The 27419-nt window shown below is 41.9% G+C and overlaps 1 protein-coding gene across 2 annotated transcripts in view; it reads left to right on the forward strand.

Annotated features, from left to right (window-relative positions):
- The window catches only part of LOC115154643 (gamma-aminobutyric acid receptor subunit alpha-3-like), a 160572-nt gene that overhangs the window by 13752 nt on the left and 119401 nt on the right, over window positions 1–27419 (forward strand). For both annotated transcript variants that reach the window (XM_029701089.1, XM_029701090.1), the window contains exon 2: window positions 24505–24611. In XM_029701089.1, the coding sequence (XP_029556949.1) occupies window positions 24526–24611 (86 nt within the window). In that variant the 5' untranslated portion in view covers window positions 24505–24525. The remainder of the gene's footprint in view (window positions 1–24504; window positions 24612–27419) is intronic.

Here is a 27419-nt window from a genome sequence, read left to right on the forward strand (position 1 = left end):
CTAACCCTTAACCTAACCCTAACCCTTTAACCTAACTCCTAAACTTAACCCTAACCCCTAGCCTAGCTAATGTTAACGAGCTAGCTAGCGTTAGCCACCTAGCTAGAATTTGTAACGTATCATACGTTTAGCAAATTCGTAACATATTGTACATTTTACAAATTCGTACAGATTGTATGTTTTGCAAATTCAGAACATATTGTACGTTTTTCAAATTGATAACATATAATCCGATTTGTCACATATACCGTAATTTCTGGACTATAAGCCGCTACTTTTTTCCCAGGCTTTGAACCTCGCGGCTTAAACAATGACGCGGCTAATATATGGATTTTTCCCGCTTTCAAATAAAATAAAATAAAAATTAAAAATAAAACACATTCTGTGACGTGCTCAGTTTTTTTGGCGGCATGAAGCTTTCATTAGACCAATGAAATTGCCGAACGGGTTAAGGTCAAACAACTTTTTTGTTTACTGTTTAGATTAAATCGAGCGCTCTCAAACTTCCCATCATTCTGATGACGGTAGTCATTTTGTCACCCTCATCATGGCAAAGACACGGAGAAATGCATATGATGCAGCTTTCAAGTTGAAGGTGATTGATCTGGCTGTTGGAAAAGGAAATAGAGCTGCTGCACGGGAGCTTGGTCTGGAGCAATGACTTTCTTGGTAGGCTACTGTTTACTGCTAATTTTTTATTTTTTGTTACAAGCCGTGTTTCGTTAAAGCCTATTTATTTTTGTTACAAGCCGTGTTTCGTTAAAGCCTATTTATTTTTGTTACAAGCCGTGTTTCATTTAAAGCCTTTTTATTTTTGTTACAAGCCGTGTTTCATTTGTTTCAATGTACCGGTAGGCACCTGCGGCTTATAGACATGTGCGTCTTATTTATGTTCAAAATAATAATTTTTAAAAAATTCAGTGAGTGCGGCTTATATTCAGGTGCGCTCAATAGTCCGGAAATTACGGTAATACGAAATGGGTGATGGACATCCACAAATTAATACATACAGTACCATACGAAATGTAACATATCATACTATATGAATGGAGTGTCTCGGATTTACATACAGAATAATATTCAATGGTCTGAGACCAGGTTGGGGGGAGGAATGCTGCAGTTGGAACACAAAGAGGGGAATGCTAGTCTAGTGCTGCTGAAGTATGATCCATTGGGTACTTAGGCACTGAAAACGCTACTTATAATGAGATTTTTTTAATTCTCCTTCCTGTCCTTGTCTTGAGCAAACAGAGCAATTTCTGATTCCTCCTCAGTACCCCAAGGCTTTTCTCCATCTCTCCGTCTAAGAACTCTTACAAAGGAAACTGTTAAATGTTATAGGAATGTCGTCTTGGGAAGATATTGCACCTTACTGCAGAGAATCATTACTTTACCATAAAGGATCGCTTTTTTTCTATAACGTCTCTGCACTGCAGTGTGGATCTCTTCAATAGTGTTTCATCCACCATATCTGTGTTAGTAGGACACAGACTGATATTGTATGTAAATCCGCAGTATTAGTGTCTCCAGTGAGTGGAGATGTAAACCATAGCAGGTACTGTGGTGGAATTATCCCCACCTTCCCTCTCATCTCCTGTTCACAGCAACAACTATCATTGGCCTAATCATTCGCTGCTTGTTTTTCTCATGCTGTTGGAGGTGAGAATGCATAATTTGGGGTTGTTCTATTTCCTTCTTTCCTGTGAATCACATGATTCTATTGTGCGATGTTTGCTTTAGCCCATTTACCCCATTGCGTCTAAATAGTGTGAGTTAGAAACTGCTGTCTCAATATGTTCGCCGACTTAAGTTAAGACAATCAGAACAGTAACATGTAAAAGTCAAAGGTTTTAACATGGACACATTACCCAAGTAGTGGAAAAGGTGGGCTGAATACATGGTGTAACGTAGCATTAGGTAATACAACATATCTGGTGGTGTGCTAAAGCAGCCATTGGTCTTTGGCGGGAACCCTTAATGCTCTGAGACAGATTTAGCCTGGGAGGCAACCTCCTATCCCACATGTAACATCTGCTTTCCAATGGAATGGGGAAAGTATGTTTTTCATTTACTGTTGTAATGATCTGTGCCATCGCTGTTGCATTATCCTGCAGGTCTCTAGAAAGACTAATTGTACAGTCACAGTCATTTGCATAATGATTCTAAAAGTACGTTATCTTCACAAATCTAGCTATTTAGCTGAGTAACTGTGTGTGTGTGTGGAGGCTTGAGATGTGTATCTGGAGAGATGCACAGGGTGTGATTTCAATATGGTACACAATATTGGAGCCCTTGCCATTATTCTATTGCCCCTTATGAGTGCCTGTATGAGGTTATTCCAAATAGTTAAATGTCGTATCTATCTCGTACCAGTAAGTACCTATTTGAAGACTAAATGTCTGCTATGTAATTGCAGTTTGTATTGTCACACAGCTATCCGATTATGACTAATGGGTTGTGCTATATTGTGAAATATATATTTATGTATGGCATTTTCCCCACTTGTGCCCTTTTTGGAAATGCATAACTGGATTTTGTTCACATTCCATGTATTAGTTCTATGGGAATTGTTGTACCTGCAGAGCCGTTCATTTCTGTATTGTACAGTTTGCAAATTTTGATAAATGGGTGTCAAATATTGCAGAACAAGCAATATCTCAGAAGAAATTGCCAAATCATGCTTTATTTGAACAAATGTGGGTGGGCATTAGAGATCTTGCCCTTTCCCAAGTTGACAGTTGTAGAGAAATTAACTTTCAATGGTTTTCTGAAAATATATCTTGAGTCCATGTTATTTGTTATGTTACACGTGTCAGTGTTTCTCTCTCTACTCTCGCCAAAGAGAAAGTAAACATTGCTTTGAAGTGGATTATATAGCCCAAGGAGCAGACTTAGACCAGCCCGCCCCGTTCCCACTGCAGCATCCCATATGCTTATCACATTCATATGAAAGCCAAGGTATTTTTGCTCCGCCTCAGTCACTAACCATGCCTTTTTTCATGGCTGTTTTTACCCAGTCATTCTTGCTCATGGAGGTGATACAGTACATACTTAATTGGCAGACACCTCTTTCTGCCCCCTGTCACGGTCTAGCCCGTCATCCTGTAGTAGAGGCTTTAGAGGAGCCAGGCTGTTAAGAGGCCTTGTTGACCTTGCCTATTCAGCCATTAATATCAGGTTGATCTCTGCTGTCTGCTCCTGGACTGCTGCAACTACAGCACTGATATCACAGCATCACACCAATAAAAAGCTTAATTAAGTTGTCTCACCTTGCAGTCAGAAGTGACTAAATGTTTTTCTCTTCTGATTTACCTTGCCTGTCAGTCACCGGTGCCTCCCACTAGTGGGCTCCACTCCTGTATGTCCTGGACTGTTAAATTTAGGGGTTGCAAAGACAAAGCTGTCAAATCGTTAGTGCCTTCTCAGCCCCCCAGTCTGTGTGTAAACAGGAGTAGACAGCCCAGGCTGAGGACACCATACACTAATAAAAAAAAATATTTGTTGAGTCAACTTAAAGTTTAACCTGGCTGCCTTAAATTTGCATATCAAATACAATTCGGATTTCATGTAGAGTTAGCATATCCTAAAGTTACTTCAACCTAGTAAAGTAAGTGGAACTGACAAATGTGGATTGAATAACTTGTTGAGTGAACTTTATATTTTTCTTTAAATCAATGTGCTTCAACTGATTTTCCAGAGATCAAACTGACATTAACTCTAGACCACCTTTACCACCTTTACTCCACACACAGAGATGTGTACAAAGCTCTCCCTCGCCCTCCATTTGGCAAATCTGATCATAATTCTATCTTCCTGATCGCTGCTATTGATGCAATGCTACAGGACTGTTTTGCTAGCACAGACTGGAATATGTTTCGGAATTCTTCCGATGGCATTGAGGAGTACTTCGCATCAGTCACTGGCTTCATCAATAAGTGCATCGATGGCGTCGTCCCCACAGTGACCATACGTACATACCCCAACCAGAAGCCATGGATAACAGGCAACATCCGCACTGAGCTAAAGGAACTGCCGCTTTCAAGGAGCGGGACTCTAACCCGGATGCTTATAAGAAATCCCGCTATGCCCTCCGACGAACCATCAAACAGACAAAGCGTCAATACAGGACTAAGATTGAATTGTACTAAAACCGTCTCCGACGCTCGTTGGATGTGGCAGAGCTTGCAAACTATTACAGACTACAAAGGGAAGCACAGCCGCAAGCTGCCCAGTTACACGAGCCTACCAGATTAGCTAAATTACTTCTTTGCTCGCTTCGAGGCAAGTAACACTGAAGCATGCATGAGAGCATCAACTGTTCCAGATGACTGTGGGACCACAATCTCCGTAGCTGATGTGAGTAAGACCTTTTAACAGGTCAACATTCACAAGGCCGTAGGGCCAGACGGATTACCAGGACGTGTACTCCGAGCATGCGCTGACCAACTGTCTTCACTGACATTTTCAACCGGTCCCTGACTGAGTCTGTAATACCAATATGTTTCAAGCAGACCGCCATTGTCCCTGTGCCCAAGAACACTAAGGTAACCTGCCCAAATGACTACCAACACGTAGCACTCACGTCTGTAGCCATGAAGTGCTTTGAAAGGCTGGTCATGGCTCACATCAACACCATTATCCCAGAAATCGTAGACCCACTCCAATCTACACAGCACCCCAACAAATCCACAGATGATGCAATCTCTATTGCACTCAACATTGCCCTTTCCCACCTGGACAAAAGGAACAGCTATGTGAGAATGCTATTCATTGACTACAGCTCAGTGTTCAACACCATAGTGCCCTCAAAGCTCATCAATAAGCTAAGGACCAACCCTGAGACTAAACACCTCCCTCTGCAACTGGATCCTGGACTTCCAGACGGGCCACCCCCAGGTGGTAAGGGTAGGTAACAACACATCCACCACGCTGATCCTCAACACGGGGGCCCCTCAGGGGTGCGTGCTCAGTCCCCTCCTGTACTCCCTGTTTACAACATGACTGCATGACCAGGCACGACTACAACACCAGAATCAAGTTTGCATATGACACAACAGTGGTAGGCCTGATCACCGACAACGATGAGACAGCCTATAGCGAGGAGGTCAGAGACCTGGCCGGGTGGTGCCAGGACAACAACCTCTCCCTCGAGGTGATCAAGACAAAGGAGATGATTGTGGACTACAGGAAAAGGAGGACCGAGCACGCCCCCATTCTCATCAACGGGGCTGCAGTGGAACAGGTTGAGAGCTTCAAGTTCCTTGGTGTCCACATCAACAACAAACTATCATGGTCCAAAACACTAAGACAGTCATAAAGAGGGCACCACAAAGCCTATTCCCCCTCAGGAGAATGAAAAGATTTGGCATGGGTCCTCAGATCCTCAAAAGGTTCTACAGCTGCACCATCAAGAGCATCCTGACTGGTTGCATCACTGCCTGGTATGGCAACTGCTCAGCCTCCAACTGCAAAGCACTACAGAGGGTAGTGCTTACAGCCCAGTACATCATTGGGGCCAAGCTTCCTGCCATCCAGGACCTCTATACCAGGCGGTGTCAGAGGAAGGCCCTAAAAACTGTCAAAGACTCCAGCCACCCTAGTCATGGACTGTTCTCTTTGCTACCGCACGGCAAGCGGTACCAGAGTGCCAAGTCTAAGTCCAAAAGGCTTCTTAACAGCTTCTACCCCCAAGCCATAAGACTCCTGAACAGCTAATCAAAGGGCTACACATACCCCTATTTTACGCTGCTGCTACTCTCTGTTTATTGTCTATGCATTGTCACTTTAACTCTACCTACATGTACATATTGCCTCAATTACCTTGACTAACCGGTGGCCCCACACATTGACTCTGTACCGGTACCCCCTGTATATTGCCTCGCTATTGTTATTTTACTGCTGCTGTTTAATTATTTAATACTTTTATTTTAAAATGTTTACTTTTCTATTTTGTACTTTTTCTTAACTTCTTAAAGCATTGTTGGTTAAGTAAGTAAGCATTTCTTTGTAAGTTCTACACCTGTTGTATTTAGCGCATGTGACAAATACAATTTGATTTGAACAAAGCTACTCAAGATGTTTGGACAAATTACCAAGTGGAGAGGACAACTATTTGATAGTCACAACTATTAGTTGTTTTAACCTTCCAAAGTAATCTGGCTGCACTAACATTTTAAGTTTTGTCAACTTCCTATACAGTTGAAACAACTACTTTGAAAATTACACATTTCTGAACTGTCTAACGTGCTGGCCAGACCACTCATGGGAGTGCGTGCGGCATTGCGCGCATGTTGATTTTGTCCACCCACACCAGGACACTCAGGTTGAAATGTCAAATCGAACTCTGAACCAACTATATTAATTTGCGGACAGGTCGAAAAGCATTAAACATTTATGGCAATTTAGCTAGCTAGCTTGCTGTTGCTAGCTAATTTGTCCTGTGATATAAATATTGGGTTGTTATTTTACCTGAAATTTACAAGGTCCTCTACTCCGACAATTAATCCACAGATAAAAGAGTAAACCGAGTTTGTTTCTAGCAATCTCTCCTCCTTCAGGCTTCTTCTTCTTCTTTGGACTTTATATGGCAGTTGAAAACTAACTTTAAGGTGCATTACCACTACCGACTGGAGTGTAGACCTCAGCTCATCTTTCAATCATCCATGTGGGTATATGCTCCTAAAAACCAATGAGGAGATGGGAGAGGCGGGACTTGCAGTGCGTCAAGCTTCACAAAAAGAACCAAGTTCTATTTTAGCGCCTGGCAAAGCAGACGCTCATTGACGCACACAAGGAGTGTTGGTGCAATGATTGAATAACATGTATGTGTAAATTTACCACACGCGAGCATTGCGGTCAGCATGTAAGTCTTTGAAATTATATAAAGCAGATTTCAATATGGAAAATTGTGCTCCCATCTGTTTCTTGCTCATGTGTGAGCATTTTCGCCAGATTCCAAACTGACAGTGCACTCAGTAATACCAACCAACCAACAGACCACTTTTTTTTTTTTGGTTACAGAGACCGTTTACTTGTTACTTTTTACACATGGTTGTTTATCTATCAATGTTGAATGGGCTAATTAAAGTCACTCTGGATAAAAGTGTCTGCTAAATGACTAAATGTAAATGTAAAAATGGACGGTTGCAAAGCATGCTGGGTAATGTTCTAATGAGCTCTACCCCCCCTCCCCCACCAACATTTATTGAAGTCATCTGAACTTGATTTTTTTTTTTTTTTTTTATAAATACAGCTGTTATGTTTCAGTTGATTTTACTTTTTGGTTTTGAATTTCTAGTAAACACGTTGATCTTTGTTGATTCTACTTGATTTCATTAGTTATGACAATTATATTAACTTTACATTTTTTGTCAATGCAGCAGTTATGTTGCTTCAGTTGATTTGATTTCATGGTTGTATACACTACCGGTCAAAAGTTTTAGAACACCTACTCAATCAAGGGTTTTTCTTTATTTTTACTATTTTAGTCACCTGGAATGCATTTCAATTAACAGGTGTGCCTTCTTAATGCGTTTGAGCCAATCAGTTGTGTTGTGACAAGGTAGGGGGGTAATACTTGTTGGTGTGTGCTATTGGTCTCCTAAGCAGAATAATTTCTATGATTTACTTGAATCGAATTGCTGTGATCACAATGTATTTGCTGATAGAGAATGTATTCTGCTTGGTGATTTTAATACAACTGTGCAGTTATCACCCAAGAAAAGTACACTAGTAAATGCCCTGTATAACTTTAATCAGTTATTTGGACTAAAACAACTGATTGATGAGCCAACCCGGGTGTATTGACAGTAAATCAACTTTGGATTTGATTATTGTATCAGATCAAGAGAACGTCTGTCAGTCAGGAGTCTTAAATATTGGTTTAGTGATCATATGGTAACCTACTGTACCAGCAAGACATCCAAAATGCTACTAGAGACAGGTAATAAATACATGAAGGTACGGTCTATGAAACAATACTCAAAATAACGTTTTGTAGAAGTACTTGGAATTTTGGAGTGGTCTCATGTACTAAACTGTGATGATGTTGATCAAGCTTGTTATCTTTTTAAAGATCTGTTTCTGTCTGCACTCGACTCGCTGGCTGTGATGAAACAAATTAGAATTGAACAGCGGTCAGGGAAACGGATCACTTCCGAGATTTTAGACCTCATAAGGAAAAGGGATCGCTACCTGGCCAGATTCAGAAGGACAAATCTACAGAAGATTATGATGGTTATATTAACTGTAGAAACCAGGCAAGATACAAAATGGATAAGGCCAAATCCCAACATTATATAGATGCCGTTAATGACAACTTACATCAGCCTCGTAAACTGTGGACATTTTTAAAGGACATTGGCTTAAAAACTCCCCATGAGGTAAAATCCTGTAGTATTGGCCTGGATATTGAGGATGTTTTATGTTATGACCAGGCAAAGGCTGCAAATTATTTTAACATTTTTTTTTACCACTATGGCCTCATCTCTTGGTTCCCGGGTGGTTCCACTCCACAAGAAGAGCAGTAAAACAAATGTAGGAAACTACAGGCCTGTGTCAATCCTCAGCGCCTTATCCAAAGTTGAGATATTAGTTTTTAATCAGCTTGAGGGATACCTTCTTGAGCACAAACTTCTTTATGAACTAAAATCTGGCTTTAGAACAGCTCATTCCACTGATACTTGCCTTATCTACCTTTTTGACCACATTAAGCAGGAAAGTGAGAAGGGGAACAATACAGGTATGGTCATGTTAGACTTGTAGAAAGCTTTTGACACTGTGGACCATGATATTCTCCTGATGAAACTGAAATGCATGGGTCTAAATTATGTGGCAGTGAATTTGTTTAGGTCTTATCTGACCAACAGAACACAAGTATGTAATGTTGGTGATGTTCTGTCAGAGGCCAAAGAAATATCCTGTGGAGTACCGCAGGGATCAATTTTAGGACCTCTCTTATTTCTTATATATGTTAATGATATGCCAGATACAGTAAAGTGCAAACTCTTGCTTTATGCTGATGATTCAGCCATACTGGTATTAGGGAAGGATACAGTTTACATAGAGGAGACCCTGAGTAAGGAATTGCATTTTGTTAGAGATTGCTTGTCTGACAACAAATTGTTTTTACATTTGGGAAAACCTGAATCGATTTTGTTTGGAACAAAACGTAGATTGCTTAGGGCTGGCAAGATAACAGTAAACTGTGCAGGCAAGGAGATTTGAATCTAAAACAAGTGAAACTTATCTTGGTGTGTCCCTAGATCAATCCCTTTCTTGAGACCTTTCTAAAATGGCAAACAAATTGAAATGTTTATATCATAACACTAGATATTTTAACATTAAAGTTAAGAAACTGCTTGTCTCAATCTTGATTCAGTGTCATTTTGATTACGCCTGCTCTGCTTGGTATAGGTGGCTATCAGAAAAGCTGAAAAAGAGAATGCAGGTCATGCAAAATAATGTTATTAGGTATATGCTGAATGTCCCCCCTAGGACCCACATAGGGGTACAGGAGTTCCGGGAGGTGGGCTTGTTGCCTTTGGAGTCCAGAGTGGACCAACTTAAAAGTAATCATATGTTTGACATCTTAAATGACCGTGCCCCAGATTACATGAAAAACCACATTGATATGGTCTATAACCAGCAGGCACAATACCAGAGCTAGTGTTATGTCTTGTAAAATCCCAAGAGTTAACAGTACTGTGAGGAGCACGTTTTTTCATACAGACATTTGTCTATGGAATAGCTTTAAAAAGCAGGCAAAGTTTTTCATTTGGACAAGGTTGTCTAAGTAAGAGAAACCACTCCACTGCCCCTTGTGCCCCTACTGCTGGTCAGGTGTATTTATCTGAAGGATCAGTATGATGTGCAATTAATAGATTGTTTTAATGTGAAATGAATATGGTTGATTTTTAAGGTTAGGGAGAAGTGCAGTGAATAGTGACACTTTTTAGGGTGCCAATATAAATGAATGTATTTATGGTTGTTTGTAATTTTGTCATGACTTTTATTCATGTGTTATTGGTTTTACCATCGAGGACCACTTTGGAAATAAGCGTTTTAATAAATACTTTCCAGTGATAACCTCTGGGTCCACATTGTACATTTGTTGTATATGTCTGTTGCCCGAAATAAATTCAATTCAATCAATACAGAAGATAGTATTTTACCAAATATTATTATGGCAAGAACAGCTCAAATAAGCAAAGATAAACGACAGTCCATCATTACTTTGAGACATGAAAATAGTCCAAATAAAGAAAAACCTTTGAATGAGTAGGTGTTGTAAAACTTTTAACCAGTAGTGTATTTCTAAGTTGAGTAAACACTAGAGATGTGTATGATGCACTAACATTTGTTGCATAAACGCATTCATTTTCTATTCTAAATTCAAATCTGCTGCTGATGTTGCTCATGAGCTGGGCCTCAGAGCTGGACCGTCTGGACTGACTTATTGTAGGCACCATTCAGCAGTTATAGCCCGATTAGAGTTGTGTTTTTGGTAGCTTACTTTTATTCCGGTAAAACACAGTTTTCAACATCGCATAGATAACAATTACCTAGCAAATTAAATAGGTTGTCATTCAACTAATAAAGCTTATATCCCGCAAGCAATTTTGGCATTTTAATGACGAAGGTGCCGCGCAGATGTGTAATATGAGGAACAGGCCGCCTACCTCTCGCTGGTCAACGAGCGGAGCTGGGCACAGTGCGCAGTTTGACAAGGTTATTGTTATTGCCTGGGGTTGTTCTGCATGCAAAAAGACTTGTAGATCAATGACTGTCAACACAGTTACATACTTAGTTCAACACGGAAGGAGAGGACGCATCAGTTGTCAGAAATGATGAGAGGTATTTTTGGAAGGTAGAAAAAATGTAATATGAGGGGGAAAAAAACATTTTGTGAACCGGCGATTCGTAACATTTGAATGGATTTTCTGACAGATGCATGCTACAGTACATTTGGATCGGTTTGTGGTCCATGGACCGATGCACTTGTATCTTAAACATTTGAATCAGGGACCGATGCATATCAGTTAATCTTAACATCCCTAAACACATATTTTTTGTTAACTCAACTTGATTTAATGTTTTGGCATTTTGAGTGAGTTGAAGTCAACTCAACTTAAAAAAAAGTCAACTCTTCAACTGTTGCTAATTAAGTTGACTTGACTAGATAAAACAAGTCATTTTGACTGAGTCTCAATATATCTTTTTACAGTGTGGTATAGCTGCTGGAGGTTTGGTGTCTCTGCCCATCCTTAAAGTGGTAGGCCTAACACAAACAGCTGGTGGCTTGGTGGGTACTGTAGTGCCAGCGTGATACTTTATGAATGATGAGGGGAGAGAATATCTATATGCCAAAATGCTTATGAAGGAAATGATGAAATGCCACATACAGTAAAGTAGCTTCATACAACCATACTGATCTTGCGAGTGCTAGCGACAGGGCTAGAATGAAGTGAGGATAGGAGAGGATAGTTGAATTCCTTCTTGTTTGCAGTCCAGTGACGGTGACAATGTCTGTTTAGAGCACTATGTGGCTCTCGGTCTTCATAACTAGCGACAGTTGGTTTTCAGGATGTTAATCATTTGCTTGTGGAGGTGGCTTTTGAATCTTAGGTATAATGTATCAATAGCAATATAACAGGAAATATAGATGCAAGCGGCAAGGAACAGGGTTCACATGATGGCAGATAGGACCAGGGTTGGGTAGGTTACTTTCTAAATGTAATCCGTTAGTTACTACTTACCTGTCCAAAATTGTAATGTAACTTTTGGATTACCCAACTCAGTAACGTAATCTGATTACGTTCAGTTACTTTTAGATTACTTTCCCCTTAAGAGGCATTAGAAGAAGACAAAATGTATGTTACCAATTGATCTACTGCAGGATAAATTAATGTTAAAGTTTACATAGCTGGCCATATATGGACGTTCAATTTTACTTTATGGGTTGGTTATGTAGACTTCTTCTAACCCACCGCTTTCTACTACATATAATAATACGATTAAATTATATCTTTATATTAAAAACCAAAGTGTATCAGAATTCCAGTCATTCCAATAAATGTTATAGGACTTGGAAATATGGAAGTAAAGATTAGACAAATTATTTTACCTGACCATGACCCCAAAACTAAGGACTTATTGGCCAGCCCTACTCTGTTGTTTATGATTTTGTTGTCATGGAGGACTGATTGGGCTCATTGATTCCAGTTGAAAAATAAATGCTGTGCTCATGGAATGGCATGCTTTAAGCACTACTGAAAAGTACTATTTACATGGGGAAATGAATGCCATATGCTGCATTTGCTATTGGCCTATTGTTTACCTTTTTGTTGGTGACACTTTGATATCTTGATAATATGCAGCTGTTTAAAGGGCAAATCCACAGGTGAAAAAATAACAAAACGGTCGCCCCACCTCTATTTTGGTAAAAAGCTGAGGGATGGGCCTGGAGAAATGTAACCACTCTCAGATTAATAGACAGAGCTATGGATGCAAGAACCGACCATCCATGATATCAAAAGTATTGTTTTAACCTTGTTATAAGGCTATACAATGTTTGTTTACATTTACAATGCTTACAAACATTGGAGTAAAACAAGCTTATATTTTGGGTTGTCATGGATTGTGACAGTTGAACTAAGCTCATGAGACATTTATAAATTATATTCTTCAAGAATCAATGGATATATATATATATATATATATATATATATATATAATTTATACATCCAGAAATGGATGTAGCAACTACAGATTGCCCCTTTAAGTCTATCATAAGTGTGTGAGTTTGAGCATGTGTCCATCAGGCCTATGGATTTTTTTTTATCAGCATGAATTAGATTGAGCAATAAAAGCCCCGCTTTTATTCCATAGGCTGGGATCTGCACTATACAGCTGTTGCAAGAGCGCATTTTTCACTGGCTGGCTACTGGTTTCAAAAACAAAGACTGATAGGCAGTTTAAACTTCTTGAATTCAACCATTATTGGGTTCAAATACACATTTAGATTTGTGAACAGCCATCCACAACAACCATAATCCGTAAGGCGCAAATAGCTAAATGAGAGAGCAGCAGTGTGATTCACATCAATGCACTATGTAGATATCAATAATAAGTGATATCCGTATCACCGTAGACTACACCACTGCTGTCATCCTTACCTCCAAGTGTTTAGTCAAGTTGGATAATCTTTGGATGCCGACAGCAGTCGTACCATTGGAAGACATAGCTTGGACTGTAGCCTACAAAAGCCTATTCCTGCTCTTTTCCCACGATTTATCAAACACATCTGACGTGTCATCATAGTGGTCTCTGACTTGTGGTTTGGCTCTCTCACGTGGAACAAATTTAAACTGGCACCTTTTTTTCCAATGCTGATTTGAATGTCATTGATAAAACACAGAAGTGTCCGATTTTTTTTTTCCTGCAAACATCCTTTCTGAATTGAAAAGTAATCCTCTAAGTAATCATCTAGTTTTTCAAAAGTATCTGTAATCTGATTACAATATTTTTGCTGGTAACGTAACAGATTACAGTTACCCGTTTTTTTTATAATCCCTTACATAGTTCCAACATGATATAGTTATTGCTATCTTCCCTTATGTTCAGTCTGTGAAAGCATTACCATGTTTATCTGTTAATAACACAAGGATGACACAAGTTAAGTTTAGTCTAGTACTGTAGGTTGGTTATCTTTGAATGCAGCAGGTAATCATTCTTTAAGTCATTATTTCATGTATTAAGTTTATTGTCCATTTATTGGGTCAATTTAACTAATGGTTTATGTTAGGATTTGTGAAATATTAGTGCATTGGTATATGGTGGTCATCTTTGAATTCTGACACTTTATTTTGTCTAAATCTGTTTGTGTAAATGACTTAAATCTCAGTTGGTAAACTCCACATTAGTCTTCCAAAATACCTCAATACACTTTCACAGCTGTAATACGCTGACTGCGCAACACTAATCATAATATTTCAAATTGTCTCATGCAAATGAATGTTAAATTTAAATGATGATCAATAGTTACTGCTCTAGCATTCTATGGTGCCACTGGTGCCAATGACATTCATAGTGCCACCAACTGACCTTATATTCACACAGCTTCTAAGGACAAATACATTAGGTTTACATACCAAATTTCATGGCCTCATGTCCATGGGTTCAGTTCTTATAGCCCTGGTGTGATATGGTGCCATCTAGTGGTGTAGTGGCCGACTTTGAACCCAGCTGTCATCAATGCAAAGGGTAGCCACTTTGAAGAATCTAAAATCTAAAATATATTTTGATTTGTTTAAAAAAAAAATTGGTTACAACATGATTCCATATGTGTTATTTCATAGTTTTGATGTCTTCCCTATTATTCTATAATGTAGAAAATAGTAAAAAATAAAGAAAAACCCTTGAATGAGTAGGAATATCCTAACTTTTGACTGGTACTATATATATATTTCCAAATCGTCTTGGATTCCAAGTGTATTGGCCAATCAACCAATGTTAATTCCAACCCTGTCCACAGACTAACCCATCTTTCCCAGTACACTTCCATTTTACTATTTCCTTTTGCAATACATCCTAATAGTTTAAATTGAAAATAATTAGATTGATGCGTCAATTGTTGTTTTGGATATCAGTTCATTAACCTGGTGCCATGGTATTGGGACATGAAAATTATGTTCCCGACTATCAAGAATTTTGTGCAGGAAAACTTGTCAAACCTCTCAGCCTTAAGTGAAACTGATACGTTTTACGATTTATACTAGTCATTTTTAGCCATGCATGGTTTTTCATTGGAGGCAGACAAACCAATTCATTCCTTTCTCTTTTGAGTAATTGCCTCTTCCATTTTTGTGGCAGAGCTGCGATGAGTTGGTTATACTTTTATATCTCCATACACCTTTGTTAATTACTTGTGCAACATAATTTGACCATCCTTATTTACAATGTAATTCATAAACATGATACCTACCTCATACATTTTTTTCCAAGAAAATTGGTCTTTCCCCCATCAGTACATTGGAGTTTGGCCATATTATTTGCTTTAATATTTGTTCTGCCTCTTCTGGAGGATGAAATTGGAATTGTATCCAACTCTGTATGGCTTCATTTTAAAGGGAGGATACTTTAAACAGGGTTCCATTGTCAATCCACCAGAAATGGTTGGTTTTAATCTGTAAAACGGCAAACAGACCCTTTTGAACATTGGATGTGCCTCTCTTAGCCTGCTGGAAAAACCAGTTTGTATTTAGAAAGGATTTAAATGGACACGTAAAATCAAAAACTCAGCCATCTCTTAACCAATCCCTAAATGAAGAGATGTACTATGGGCCTACATACCGGTGTTTTGGTGTTATTTGGACTTATGGTTCATGGGAATAGGTTTATAAAAAGTTTACCAAAATGTCCAAGATGGAGGAAAATCTATCCTGACGGAACTTTTGGGTCCTTGAGGCAAATTTGTTCAGAATGAGAAAAGACACCTACAAACAAAGTTTCAAGTCTCTAGGTCAAACGGGGCGAAGGTTATGAGGGTTTAAGTGAGACTGCTTATAACAGCGTCACCTATAAGCCAATCGGTCCTATTCTTTTTGACCATTGGGAGCAATTTCCAAACGCCTGAAGGTACCATGTTCATCTGTACAAACAATAGTACGCAAGTATAAACACCAAGGGACCACGCAGCCGTCATACCGCTCAGGAAGGAGACGTGTTCTGTCTCCTAGAGAAGAACGTACTTTGGTGCGAAAAGTGCAAATCAATCCCAGAATAACAGCAACGGACCTTGTGAAGATACTGGAGGAAACAGGTACAAAAGTATCTATATCCACAGTCAAACGAGCCATATATCAACATAACCTGAAAGGCCGCTCAGCAAGTAAGAAGCCACTGCTCCAAAACCTCCATAAAAGCCAGACTACGGTTTGCAACTGCACATGGGGACAAAGATCGTACTTTTTGGAGAAATGTCCTTTGGTCTGATGAAACAAAAGTAGAACTGTTTGGCCATAATGACCATCGTTGTGTTTGGGGGGAAAAGGGGGAGGCTTGCGAGCCGAAGAACACCATTCCAACCGTGAAGCACGGGGGTGGCAGCATCATGTTGTGGGGGTTCTTTGCTGCAGGAGGGACTGTTGCACTTCACAAAATAGATGGCTTCATGAGGGAGGAAAATTTGGTGGATATATTGACGCAACATCTCAAGACATCAGTCAGGAAGTTAAAGCTTGGTCGCAAATGGGTCTTTCAAATGGACAATGACCCCAAGCATACTTCCAAAGTTGTGGCAAAATGGCTTAAGGACAACAAAGTCAAGGTGTTGGAGTGGCAATCACAAAGCCCTGACCTCAATCCCATAGAAAATTTGTGGGCAGAACTGAAAAAGCGTGTGCGAGCAAGGAGGCCTAGAAAACCTGACTCAGTTACACCAGCTCTGTCAGGAGGAATGGGCCAAAATTCACCCAACTTATTGTGGGAAGCTTGTGGAAGGCTACCCGAACCGTTTGACCCAAGTTAAACAATTTAAAGGCAATACATTTACATTTACATTTTAGTCATTTAGCAGATGCTCTTATCCAGAGCGACTTACAGTAGTGAATGCATACATTTCATACATTTTATTTCCCCGTACAATACACTCAATTAGTATTTGGTAGCATGCAAACTTCTGACCCACTGGGAATTTGATGAAAGAAATAAAAGCTGAGAAAAATCATTCTCTCTACTATTATTCTGACATTTCACATTCTTAAAATAAAGTGGTGATCCTAACTGACCTAAGACACACAATTTTTTACTAGGAGTAAATGTCAGGAATTGTCAAAAACGGAGTTTAAATGTATTTGGCTAAGGTGTATGTAAACCTCCGACTTCAACTGTATAATATCTTTTTTTTTTACAATTCTGAGAATGACAATACGTTTCTAAGCTTCGCTGTGAACCCCTAAATAATGTATGGTCTAGCTTTTTATGTCTGGAAAGGCTGCAGTCGATTGTTCACTTTAGTCAGTGAAGCACCCAGCTACCTTGTCTTAGACTAGAGATAAAAATATTAATTACATTTAAGACTCTTCGATATAAATTATGTGAGATGATGACCTCGATGCGAGCAGGACTTGCTTAAATAGGAAGCAGTAGATATCATGACATTAGCAGACATCATTTTCTGTCAGACATTAAAGGGCAGGGAAATGTTATTTCTGGCTCTGGAGGACTGGCATCCTGCGGCTTTTATGGGTAACATAAAATCTCTGATGGCTAACGATCCAGAATTAGTCGTAATATAGGCCCATTAATAATAAAAAACCGCTGAGAGAGAACAATTAAACAAAGTCATTCGGCGCTCAGCTGGAATGAAGATTGGGGATGCCCTTCTAAAGTCTTTCAGCCCAGGAGGAGTGCAGTCATCAGGGACATGGGCACATGTGGTGAAGGAGAAGGAACATACCTGTAGAGACGCATCCTGACTGAGCACTCGTATCACATCTCACATCTGTTGACCCTTCCTCAGATCGTTTGTGTTTCCTACCTCTTGTAACAGAGAACATTCCTATTTCCTTAAGGAAGGTCTGTGTTTGATCCTCGATCTGTAAAGCTGCGAAGGGATAGGGGGGATGGGATGAGGGTCTCACTCTCATCAATGCAAGAGGGGGGGGGAGAGGCTGTAAACCAAGACACAGCTGCTGTAAGCAGTTAGCTGTATGCGCTCCAGTGACCACCCATAGAGCAGAGCCATGGTGTGAGATCAGGGGTGTGATGCTGACCAGTGACCAGGCCAACACTGACCCACAGAGCAGAGCCTGCAGTGTGAGAACCGGGATGGGATGTCAAGCTGTAACCAGACAACTAAGGATCCACTCAGCAGAGCCACAGTGAGAGGACAGGGGTCTGATGCCGAGACGCACTGCTTCCCTAATGTTCCCTATCCTCTTAAAGCACCTCAGATGGGATGACACAGTCACAAAAGGCACGTATTTTAATGACGGGTCGTTTAGATAAACATTTATCTTACTTTGTCCTCCGTACGTGGCCATGGAGCTCTGAAGGACAGCCGGCCCCGCTGGTATTTGACTATTGACACATGGCCATGGAGATAAAGGGAGCTGAGGTTTTTGACCTTTTGCTCTGATGGTTTGACAGGTGCCGGCAGAGAGATGTCTATCTTTTTTCGACATGCACTCAAATCAAATCAAATCAAATTGTATTTGTCACATGTGCCAAATACAACAGGTTGAGACCTTACAGTGAAATGCTTACTTACAAGCCCATAACCAACAATGCTTTAAGAAGTTAAGAAAAACGTAGAAAATAAAATTGAAAATAAAAGTAACAAATAATTAAACAGCAGCAGTAAAATAACAATAGCGAGGCTATATACATGGGGTACTGGTACAGAGTCAATGTGCGGGGGAACCGGTTAGTCGAGGTAATTGAGGTAATATGTACACACACACACACACATGGTTTAGAGAATTGAGCCTTGCCGCTATTTGGCAAGATTGCCATACCAAGGCAGATTTGTTCACACCCTCAGAAGATGACGAGGTGTCAGAAAGCACTCAGTGTTGAATTATATATACTTGGTAGAGGAGGTTTGTGACAGTATGTGGCTTCCCTGTTGGCTTTGTCATGAAGGAATATGTCAACAGCTAATCTTACCATCAGAGTTCTGTAGACACAGAACATGAAATATCAGATAAACACTTAACCACCTTCTTAGAAGTCACTTCTTATTTTTACAGTGTAAAGAAGTCTAAAGGCTTTGCACCAGTGCCAGAATTTCAGGGAGAAGAAATTAAAACTAGAACAGATCAATAGGCTAGATGAAGGACTTTGTATTTACCATGCTGCTTCTACCTCCCCCATCTCAAAGAGTAGTAATAACTGCATTGCCCCCCTCCTCTCTGTCTCCACTTCTCCCCCACCCACCCACTCCTCCCTGTTCTCTTCCCTCCTGTCCCACCCCCCTCTCTGTCTCTTTCTCTCTCTCACACACACACCCACAGTGATGACTGATGAGATGCATGTAATTTCGAGCTAGAATCTGCTGCATATCCCATCAGTCCCTTTGCTGGATAACCTCTTACCTTCTTTGCTTTTGGTTTGTTTTTCCAAAAAGACCCACCCGTTTACATTTACCTTGTAAGCAACGCAGTATTTATGTTGTGACATTTATAAAATGGCGTTTCTTGGGATTGTTCATAGCTATTCCCCAGACTTAGCTTTTTTGTCTTGTTGCCAGGTGCCTCAGTCATTACATTATTTATGTTTGTTCGTAATCTATGCATGTGTGGGTGATTCCAGTATTAATCCTTACAAAGCTCCTACACTGTTGGTGTGTCTGAAGAAATGGGTGAATAACAGCAGCTTTATAAACTAACCTTTGGAGGGGAAAACACAGGAACCTAATGCTGTAACTATCATGTTTCAGGTAAGACCCACATGCAGACTGTGTAGAAGTAACAATGTTTATTACAGCAACAGGGGCAGGCAAATGACAGGTCAAGGCAGGCAGGGGTCGATAATCCAGAGTAGTGGGGCAAAGGTACAGGATGGCAGGCAGGCTCAGTGTGGGCAGAAAAGGTCAAAACAGGAACAATCAATCGACAGGAACAGAGGGAAAAACACTGTTAGGCTTGACGAAACGAACTGGCAACAGACAACCAGAAAACACAGGTATAAGTACCCAGGGGATAATGGGGAAAATGGGCGACACCTGGAGGCGGGTGGAGACAATCACAAGGACAAGTGAACCAGATCAGGGTGTGACTACCCCCTTCCTGGGCATACCTGGTTGAACGCGGTGCCAGCGCTGGAACTCAGAAATGAAGCCTGGGTCCAGGATGTCCCTAGCGGAGACCCAACACCTCTCCTCCGGGCCATAACCCTCCCAGTCAACCAGGTACTGGAATCCCCTGCCCCGAGGTTGAACCTTCAAGAGACGTCTCACCATGTACACCGGTCAGCCGTCAATGAGACAGGGGAGAGGGGTGGGCCTGGAAACAGGAGACAAGGGGCAGTAAGACATGGTTTTAACTCTAAACACAAAAGGTAGGAAAAATACGGAGGGTACGGGGCAACAGAGGACGAACAGCATCAGGGTTAATGATCGTGGAGCGGGGAGGAAAGGTCTCGGCTTTCAGGGGTGTAGCCACGGCACTATAGCGGTGTGCCAGTGCCTCAGGCTTCACCTTCTTGGATACCGGTCGGTGCTGAGGAAGCGAAGTGGCCCAGGCCTTACTGAACCCCTCCCGGAGGTCCTGGTACTCTGCGGGGCTGGCGGAGAGGTCCGGGGCAATTTCCAAGCCCCCAGGAAGACATCCCGGGGCAGGCAGAGCTGACTTCAGACAATGAGTGTGGCAGGACGGGCTCAAACCCACGATGGCACCAGTAGCCCAGTCAATAGAGGGATTGTGTCGCTGGAGCCAAGAGAATCCCAATACCAAGGGAACCTGCAGAGACTCAACTAGAAGGAATTGGATCGTCTGGCTGTGGTTCCCTGACACTCGTATGTTGATGGGGTGGAATGGTGGGTGACCCGGCCTAGAAAGCGCCAGTCCAGCGCTCTAACATCCATAGGAATGGAGAGGGGTTGAGTGGGGATGCCCAGCTCTGAGGTAGGTAACATCGGCACCCGAGTCGATGAGTACCTGGAGAGACTTGGACTGGTCACCCCACAGCAGGGTGGCATGGAGAGGGGGCGAGTAAGGGGAGAAGAACAATTATCTTTAAGACCCACCAGTGTATTCACTCCAACGAATGAGATAGGTCTCTTGAAGGGACAGGTAGATACAAAATGACCGGCAGTACCGCAATACAGACAACTCTGGGTGTCAAGTCTGCTTACGCGGTCTGCAGGAGACAGCCTGTCCTGCATCGGCTTGGGAAAACGTGAATTGGCAGTCTGAGGATCTTGGAGGAACTCGGGTATGCTCGCATCCTCTCAGGGATGTAGATGCCGGGAACTTCCGGAGTTCCTCAGATGCAGGGTGGGATCCTTGAGTGAGCGATTGGAACCACAATCAGACCTCTTCTCCCTCCTACGTTCCCGTAGCCGACCATCAATCCGGGTGGTTAAAGCGATGAGTGAGTCGAGATCCGGTGGTAGCTTGTCCTTTACTTCCGCCGATAATCCGTGCAGGAACATGTCGAACAGCGCTTCTAGGCACCCTCCGCTGCTAGCATGCGGAAATCCACCGCATAGTCTGCTACACTGAGGGAGTCCTGCCAAAGCTGGAGTAACTTCCGGGCAGCCTCTCTCTCGGACACCGGAGCCTCAAACATTTTTTACCTCTGCCACAAATTCCTCCAGACTGAAGCAAACAGCCGACTGTTGTTCCCAAACAGCCGTAACCCAGGCGAGGGCCCTCCCGGACATCAGCGTGGTACGCTATCTTAGAACGGTCCGAGGGGAAGGAGGAAGGCTGTAGCTCCATGATGAGGAAACACTGAGTGAGAAACGCTCGACAGGTGCCCGATTCTCCATCAAAGTACTCCGGGGGAGGTAAGCGGGGTTCCCGGGAATCCAGGGTGACGGCGCTGCTACCAACCGGGTTACTGAAGGGCTGAGAGGTTACCGTCGTGGTAGGCAACTCACAGACTTGCTCCAGCAAAAATGTCCAATGCTCGGCTGTGACCTGGAATCCCTCCATCAGACCACGAAGCAACTCCTCATACTTACCAATGGTGGCTCCTTAGGAGGAGATGGCATAGCAGAGCTGGTCCAAGTCTGCTGGGTCAGTCATGGCCAGTTCGTACTATCAGGTTTCATGTAAGACCCAAATGCAGACTGTGTAGAAGTAACAATGTTTATTACAGCAACAGGGGCAGGCAAACGACAGGTCAAGGCAGGCAGAGGTCGATAATCCAGAGTAGTGGGGCAAAGGTACAGGACGACAGGCAGGCTTAGGGTCAGGGTGGGCAGAAATGGTCAAACCCAGGAAAAACCAGGAACAATCAAATGACAGGGACAGAGGGAAAACCGCTGGTAGGCTTAACGAAAGAAAACGAGTTGGCAACAGACAAACAGAGAATACATGTATAAGTACCCAGGGGATAATGGGGAAAATGGGTGACACCTGGAGGGGGGTGGAGACAAGCACAACGACAGGTGAAACAGATCAGGGCGTGACAGTAGCCTGCTGCCTGGGTGAGAGGAATTACTCAGTATTTATGCTCCATAGCTGTTGTGCTGCTGCATATTGGGCAGAAAAGCAAATAAATTCCCTTGTCTTCACTGGTTTTGGCTCGCGCAGCAAGGAAACACATTGGACTTGTTTCATCTGTAATTTGAATAATTTGCTGTTGTTGGCGAGTCCATGTTTACCTCCACTGTCTCCAAGTGCTAAAATATCCATATTAGTTTTGTCTTCATTTCATCTAAAACATGGGTTGCTCAGAGCTGACAGTAAAGATTATGTTTGTCATCAATCTCAGCAGGACTTAGTACTACAGTATTCACAAGCAAGGTGACTACAAAGGTTAAATCCCACTGGGGTAGGTTACTATACCTGTAACCGTTGAAGAGCTTTGGCATTTACCATGGCTTGGGACATAAACATGACTTATACAGTACAATATGGAAGGCCCAAAGCTTCCATTACTAACAACCTATAGTTTCATACTTTATACAGTGCATTTGGAAAGTATTCAGACCCCTTGACTTTTTCAAGATTTTGTTAAGTTACAGCCTTATTCTAAAATGGATCAAATACAAAATTGTCCTCATCAATCTACCACAATACCCCATAATTAAAAACAGAAATGCATTATTTACATAAGTATTCAGACACTTTGAGACACTTTGCTATGAGACACAAAATTGAGCTCAGGTGCATCCTGTTTCCGTTGATCATCCTTGAGATGTTTCGACAACTTGATTGGAGTCCACCTATGGTAAATTAAATTGATTGGACATGATTTGGAAAGGCACACACCTATCTATTTACAGTTGACAGTCCATGTCAGAGTAAAAACCAAGCCATAAGGTTGAAGGAATTGTCGATAGAGCTCCAACACAAGATTGTGTCGAGGCACAGATCTGGAGAAGGGTACCAAAACATTTCTGCAGCATTGAAGGTCCCCAAGAAAAATGGTTAAATGGAAGAAAAGTTAAGTGGAAGAAGTTTGGAACCACCGAGACTCTTCCTAGAGCTGGCCGCCCGGCCAAACTGAGCAATTGGGGGAGAAGGACCTTGGTCAGGGAGGTGACCAAGAATCCGATTTCACTCTGGCAGAGCTCCAGATTTCCTCTGTGGGGATGGGAGAAACTTCCAGAAGGACAACCTTCTCTGCAGCACTCCACCAATCAGGCCTTTATGGTACAGTGGCCAGACGGAAGCCACTCCTCAGTAAAAGGCACATGACAGCCAGCTTTGGGTTTGCCAAAAGGCACCTAAAGGACTCAGACCATGAGAAAGAAGATTCTCTGGTCTGATGAAACCAAGATTGAAACATTAGGCCTGAATGCCAAGCGTCACGTCTGGAGGAAACCCTGCACCATCCCTACGGTGAAGCATGGTGGTGGCAGCATTCAGGTGTGGGGATGTTTTTCATCAGCGGGGACTGGGAGACTAGTCAGGATCGAGGGAAAGATGAACGGAGCAAAGTACAGAGAGATCCTTGATGGAAACCTGCTCCAGAGCACTCAGGACCTCAGACTGGGCCATGGTTCACCTTCCATCAGGACAACAACCCTAAGCACACAGCTAAGACAACGCAGGAGTGGCTTTGGTAGAAGTCTCCGAATGTCCTTGAGTGGCCCAGTCAGAGCCCAATCGAACATCTCTTGAGAGACCTGGAAATAGCTGTGCGACGTTCCCTATCCAACCTGACAGAGCTTGACAGGATCTGCAGAGAAGAATGGGAGAAACTCCCCAAATACAGATGTGCCAAGCTTGTAGCGTCATACCCAAGAAGACTCGAGGCTGTAATCATTGCCAAAGGTGCTTCAACAAAGTACAGAGTAAAGGATCTGAATACTTTATGTAAATGTGATATTTCTGTGTTTTATTTTTTCTAAATTAGCAAACATTTCAAAAACACACTTTTTGCTTTGTCATTATGGGGTATTGTGTGTAGATTGATCACAATCATTTTTTTAAATCTATTTTATAATAAAGCTGTATCGTAACAAAATGTGGAAAAGTCAAGGGGTCTGAATACTTTCGGAATATACTGTATATCAACTCAAAGCATTTGGCTTACGTCATGTGTGTTCTTCATGGCAGCACACACCCTTATTTTTCTTTAAAGCTGTTTACAGTCTTTTCAATATCTCTCTGTCATTACGGCCATTGAGGAAAACTGTCTGTGTGTCTGTGTGACAAAAGCTAGTCATCAGGCAATCCATTTAGATCCAGGTTCCTTTAGCACACCTGCCAGTGAATGATGTGTTTATTAGACGGTGCGTTCTGCTTTCCAGGCCTGGAGATGCATATTGATCTGAGGTGTTACTGCATCACCAATCTTTTCTTCTTCCTCTCTTTTCTGCAGGGTTTTGGGCCGTAGTTTGAGATGGCTGCCACTCTCCGGAAACTTGCAGTTTTCGTGTCAGGCATGTGGATCTGCCTCCTGCTCCTCAACCCCTTTCCACAGACCGGGTAAGATGACTCATAGTTCTCTCCCTTCTCCCCCTAGCTCTCTCCCAATTCCAGACACTCGCTCCTCTCCACCTCCTCCTTCTTCTCGTCCTCTTCTGTCCCCCATTTTGAAGCTCTGGGGATGTGTTGCAGCTAATACATTCATTAATAAGGCTTTAGTACTGTAGCCAGGCTTTATGAGCCGCAGAATGCCATTTTGGAGACCCAGTGTAAATCGCTATTGGATTTCTAGTGGCAAAGCGATGCTCAATCAACCTGGAGGAAGGGATGGCTGGCCTGCCGACAGAGCTGTGGGGAGACCTGAGGGACAGTGAGACAGGGCTTAGCCCAGATTGTTTTGCCATGGTGCCAGTCAGCTCTCACTGCCTATTAGCAGCACACAGAACTGGTGAATTTCACATTTGTAAAAAGATGTACAGCCAGGAGGTTTTTGCCAAGACATGGCCATAGACAAGGCCTAAGATCATTATGGTATTCCTACTGAGTCCACTTCCCCAGTGCAGTGTGCTGCATGCTCTAACCTTGTGTGTCCATTTCAAACCATGGGCAAGGCTCCCTAACATACCACAAGCTTTTTAGAACTAGTGACTGAACTACTACTCACCACTGTTACTTACACTTACTGACTCACACAGCAACTAGCATCTACCCATCTCAACTCATTTGTTAGCAAACCCCCATTATCAAATCATTCCCTTGGTTAGCTACAGAGATGTCGTGACTTTACTTCCATTCATCTGATGACTGGTATATTTATCTAATCAACCAACTATGTTTAATTGTAACCCGATTTGAATGAATAATGTAACAATTAACTCATTAGGATTTGGGGCACCACAAGAGCAGTTGTTTAAAGAGTCTTCCGAATTAAACTCTAAAGTCTTTACCGATCACATCCATAAAACAGTCAATGTATTAATCACAACCAAGTATCATATTATCATTCTGAACAGTCGTAACCTCCTGCATCTGCAAAAACCCAAGCCTTACTTATGATTAGGTACTACACAAATCAGTTTAATTATTTATTTACTAGCTCACTAAATGATAACACAGGCTAAACACACATAATTAATACATTAGAAACAGGTCCCTTGCGGACTGACACAATATGGCGGATTTTTACAAGAGACATGGAGAGGGTCGAGAGAGAGAGGGACAGAGACATAATACTTTGGTACATTTAGAACTACTCTCACAGTAATCATATACTTTGCAAACCGCCACCCGTTTGGAGAAAGAAATCATGAATTTATTTATGTGTAAATGCATTGGTTACCGTGTATCGCTGTCGGAACCAGGCCTTCTTAGGAAGGGCGTTGGGCCTTTCCATGGCAAGCTTGTAAGGCTCTGATTGTCCAAAAGGGGTCCCCCCCCGTCTCTTCTACTGTTGCTCTCCTCTGCCATCGCCCGGCATCCGGTGACCCGTCGTGTAGTCCTGAACAGAACTACAGAGCTCACTCTGCTTCCACTCGCTATGGAAGATGATTATTTGAAGATAGGCTAGCCAGCCGTATCAATGGTTCTCAGTGGGGTGATGAGAGTAGTAGACTACTATGGTTTGAAGAGTAGTAGAATGGCCCAACTTAAATTTGCTTTTCTAGATACTTTACCTAGGACAGATAATCAGCCTTAACCAGTGATGGTCCGGGAGGTGACTTTATCGTCTCTACCTCGTGTTGAGATTTCAAACCACTTTGGATGGGAGCTGCGGCTACACGCCTCTCTGGTCTGAATGTTATTTTCTTTACCAATCCTTTTATACACTCTGGTCGAAAGGGACGCTTCCATCAGGCTGACACGCTCTCTGACCTCACTCGGGGCGTGGTTACTTACTGTGCAAAGTTTATAGAAAACAAATTATCTCTGATGGCTCCTAAAATCACATCCATATCTTAACAAAAATACATTCATCATTTTTTCATATTTCATGCACGACGTAGAGAATGGAGATTTCATACATGTAGTGTGTATACTTTGTTACAGTATTTCCTTTATAATATTTATAATGACATCACAAAATAACAACCCATATGACATTATTATTCTTTAGATCGCCTTTGACCATCCCCCCCACGTTCTATGTTAGAAATATTGTTCCAGTATTCGCTTTAGAACGTATTAGAGTTTCGACGGGGAAACGTCTGTGAACAAAGGCACATTCCTGTGTGAATTTGGAGAGGGAGATAGCTGAAAGTTCTAATCCCTGATTTACAACACAGTGTGAACTGTCAACCCCCCACCAGCTCCCCTCCCCCCTCTGCGGGGTAAAGGGGGTCTGGCCAAAGTCATCCACTGCAAAGCTGATCCGACCTATCTGGATCCTCACAGGACAGTCATGACAGAGAGATTTCTCTCCATCCATCAAAGAGAGTCATACAAAGCAATTAACAAGTTTACAGCTATCACGATTTGGAATTAAAACTTTTCTTAATAAACACGTTGTGTTGCTGATTGAATAACTTCAATCAAAGTTTATTTGGGAATTTCCAGGTAATTCAGAAAATTACAAATACATTTGATCAGATCAATTGTCCAAAATTGTCCCCTCCTTTCCATAAATACAGTATATATCTTGCATGATAGTGTGCATGGTTTGTTATGCACATCATGTACAACATACTATATGAACGCACGGCTGTACAATAAGCAGTAATGCAGACGATGTGTTTGATGGTATATTATAGTTGTGTGTGCAGGTGTGTGGTCACAGGCACACACGCATGAAGTCTGCCTTCATGCTAACACTAAGTCCTACAGTCAGGTATTGATTGAAATGTCCCTATTCAACCCTGTACTGAAGGGACT

This window comes from Salmo trutta, chromosome 19 (assembly GCF_901001165.1).
Source record: "Salmo trutta chromosome 19, fSalTru1.1, whole genome shotgun sequence".
NCBI classification, from domain to species: Eukaryota; Metazoa; Chordata; class Actinopteri; order Salmoniformes; family Salmonidae; genus Salmo; species Salmo trutta.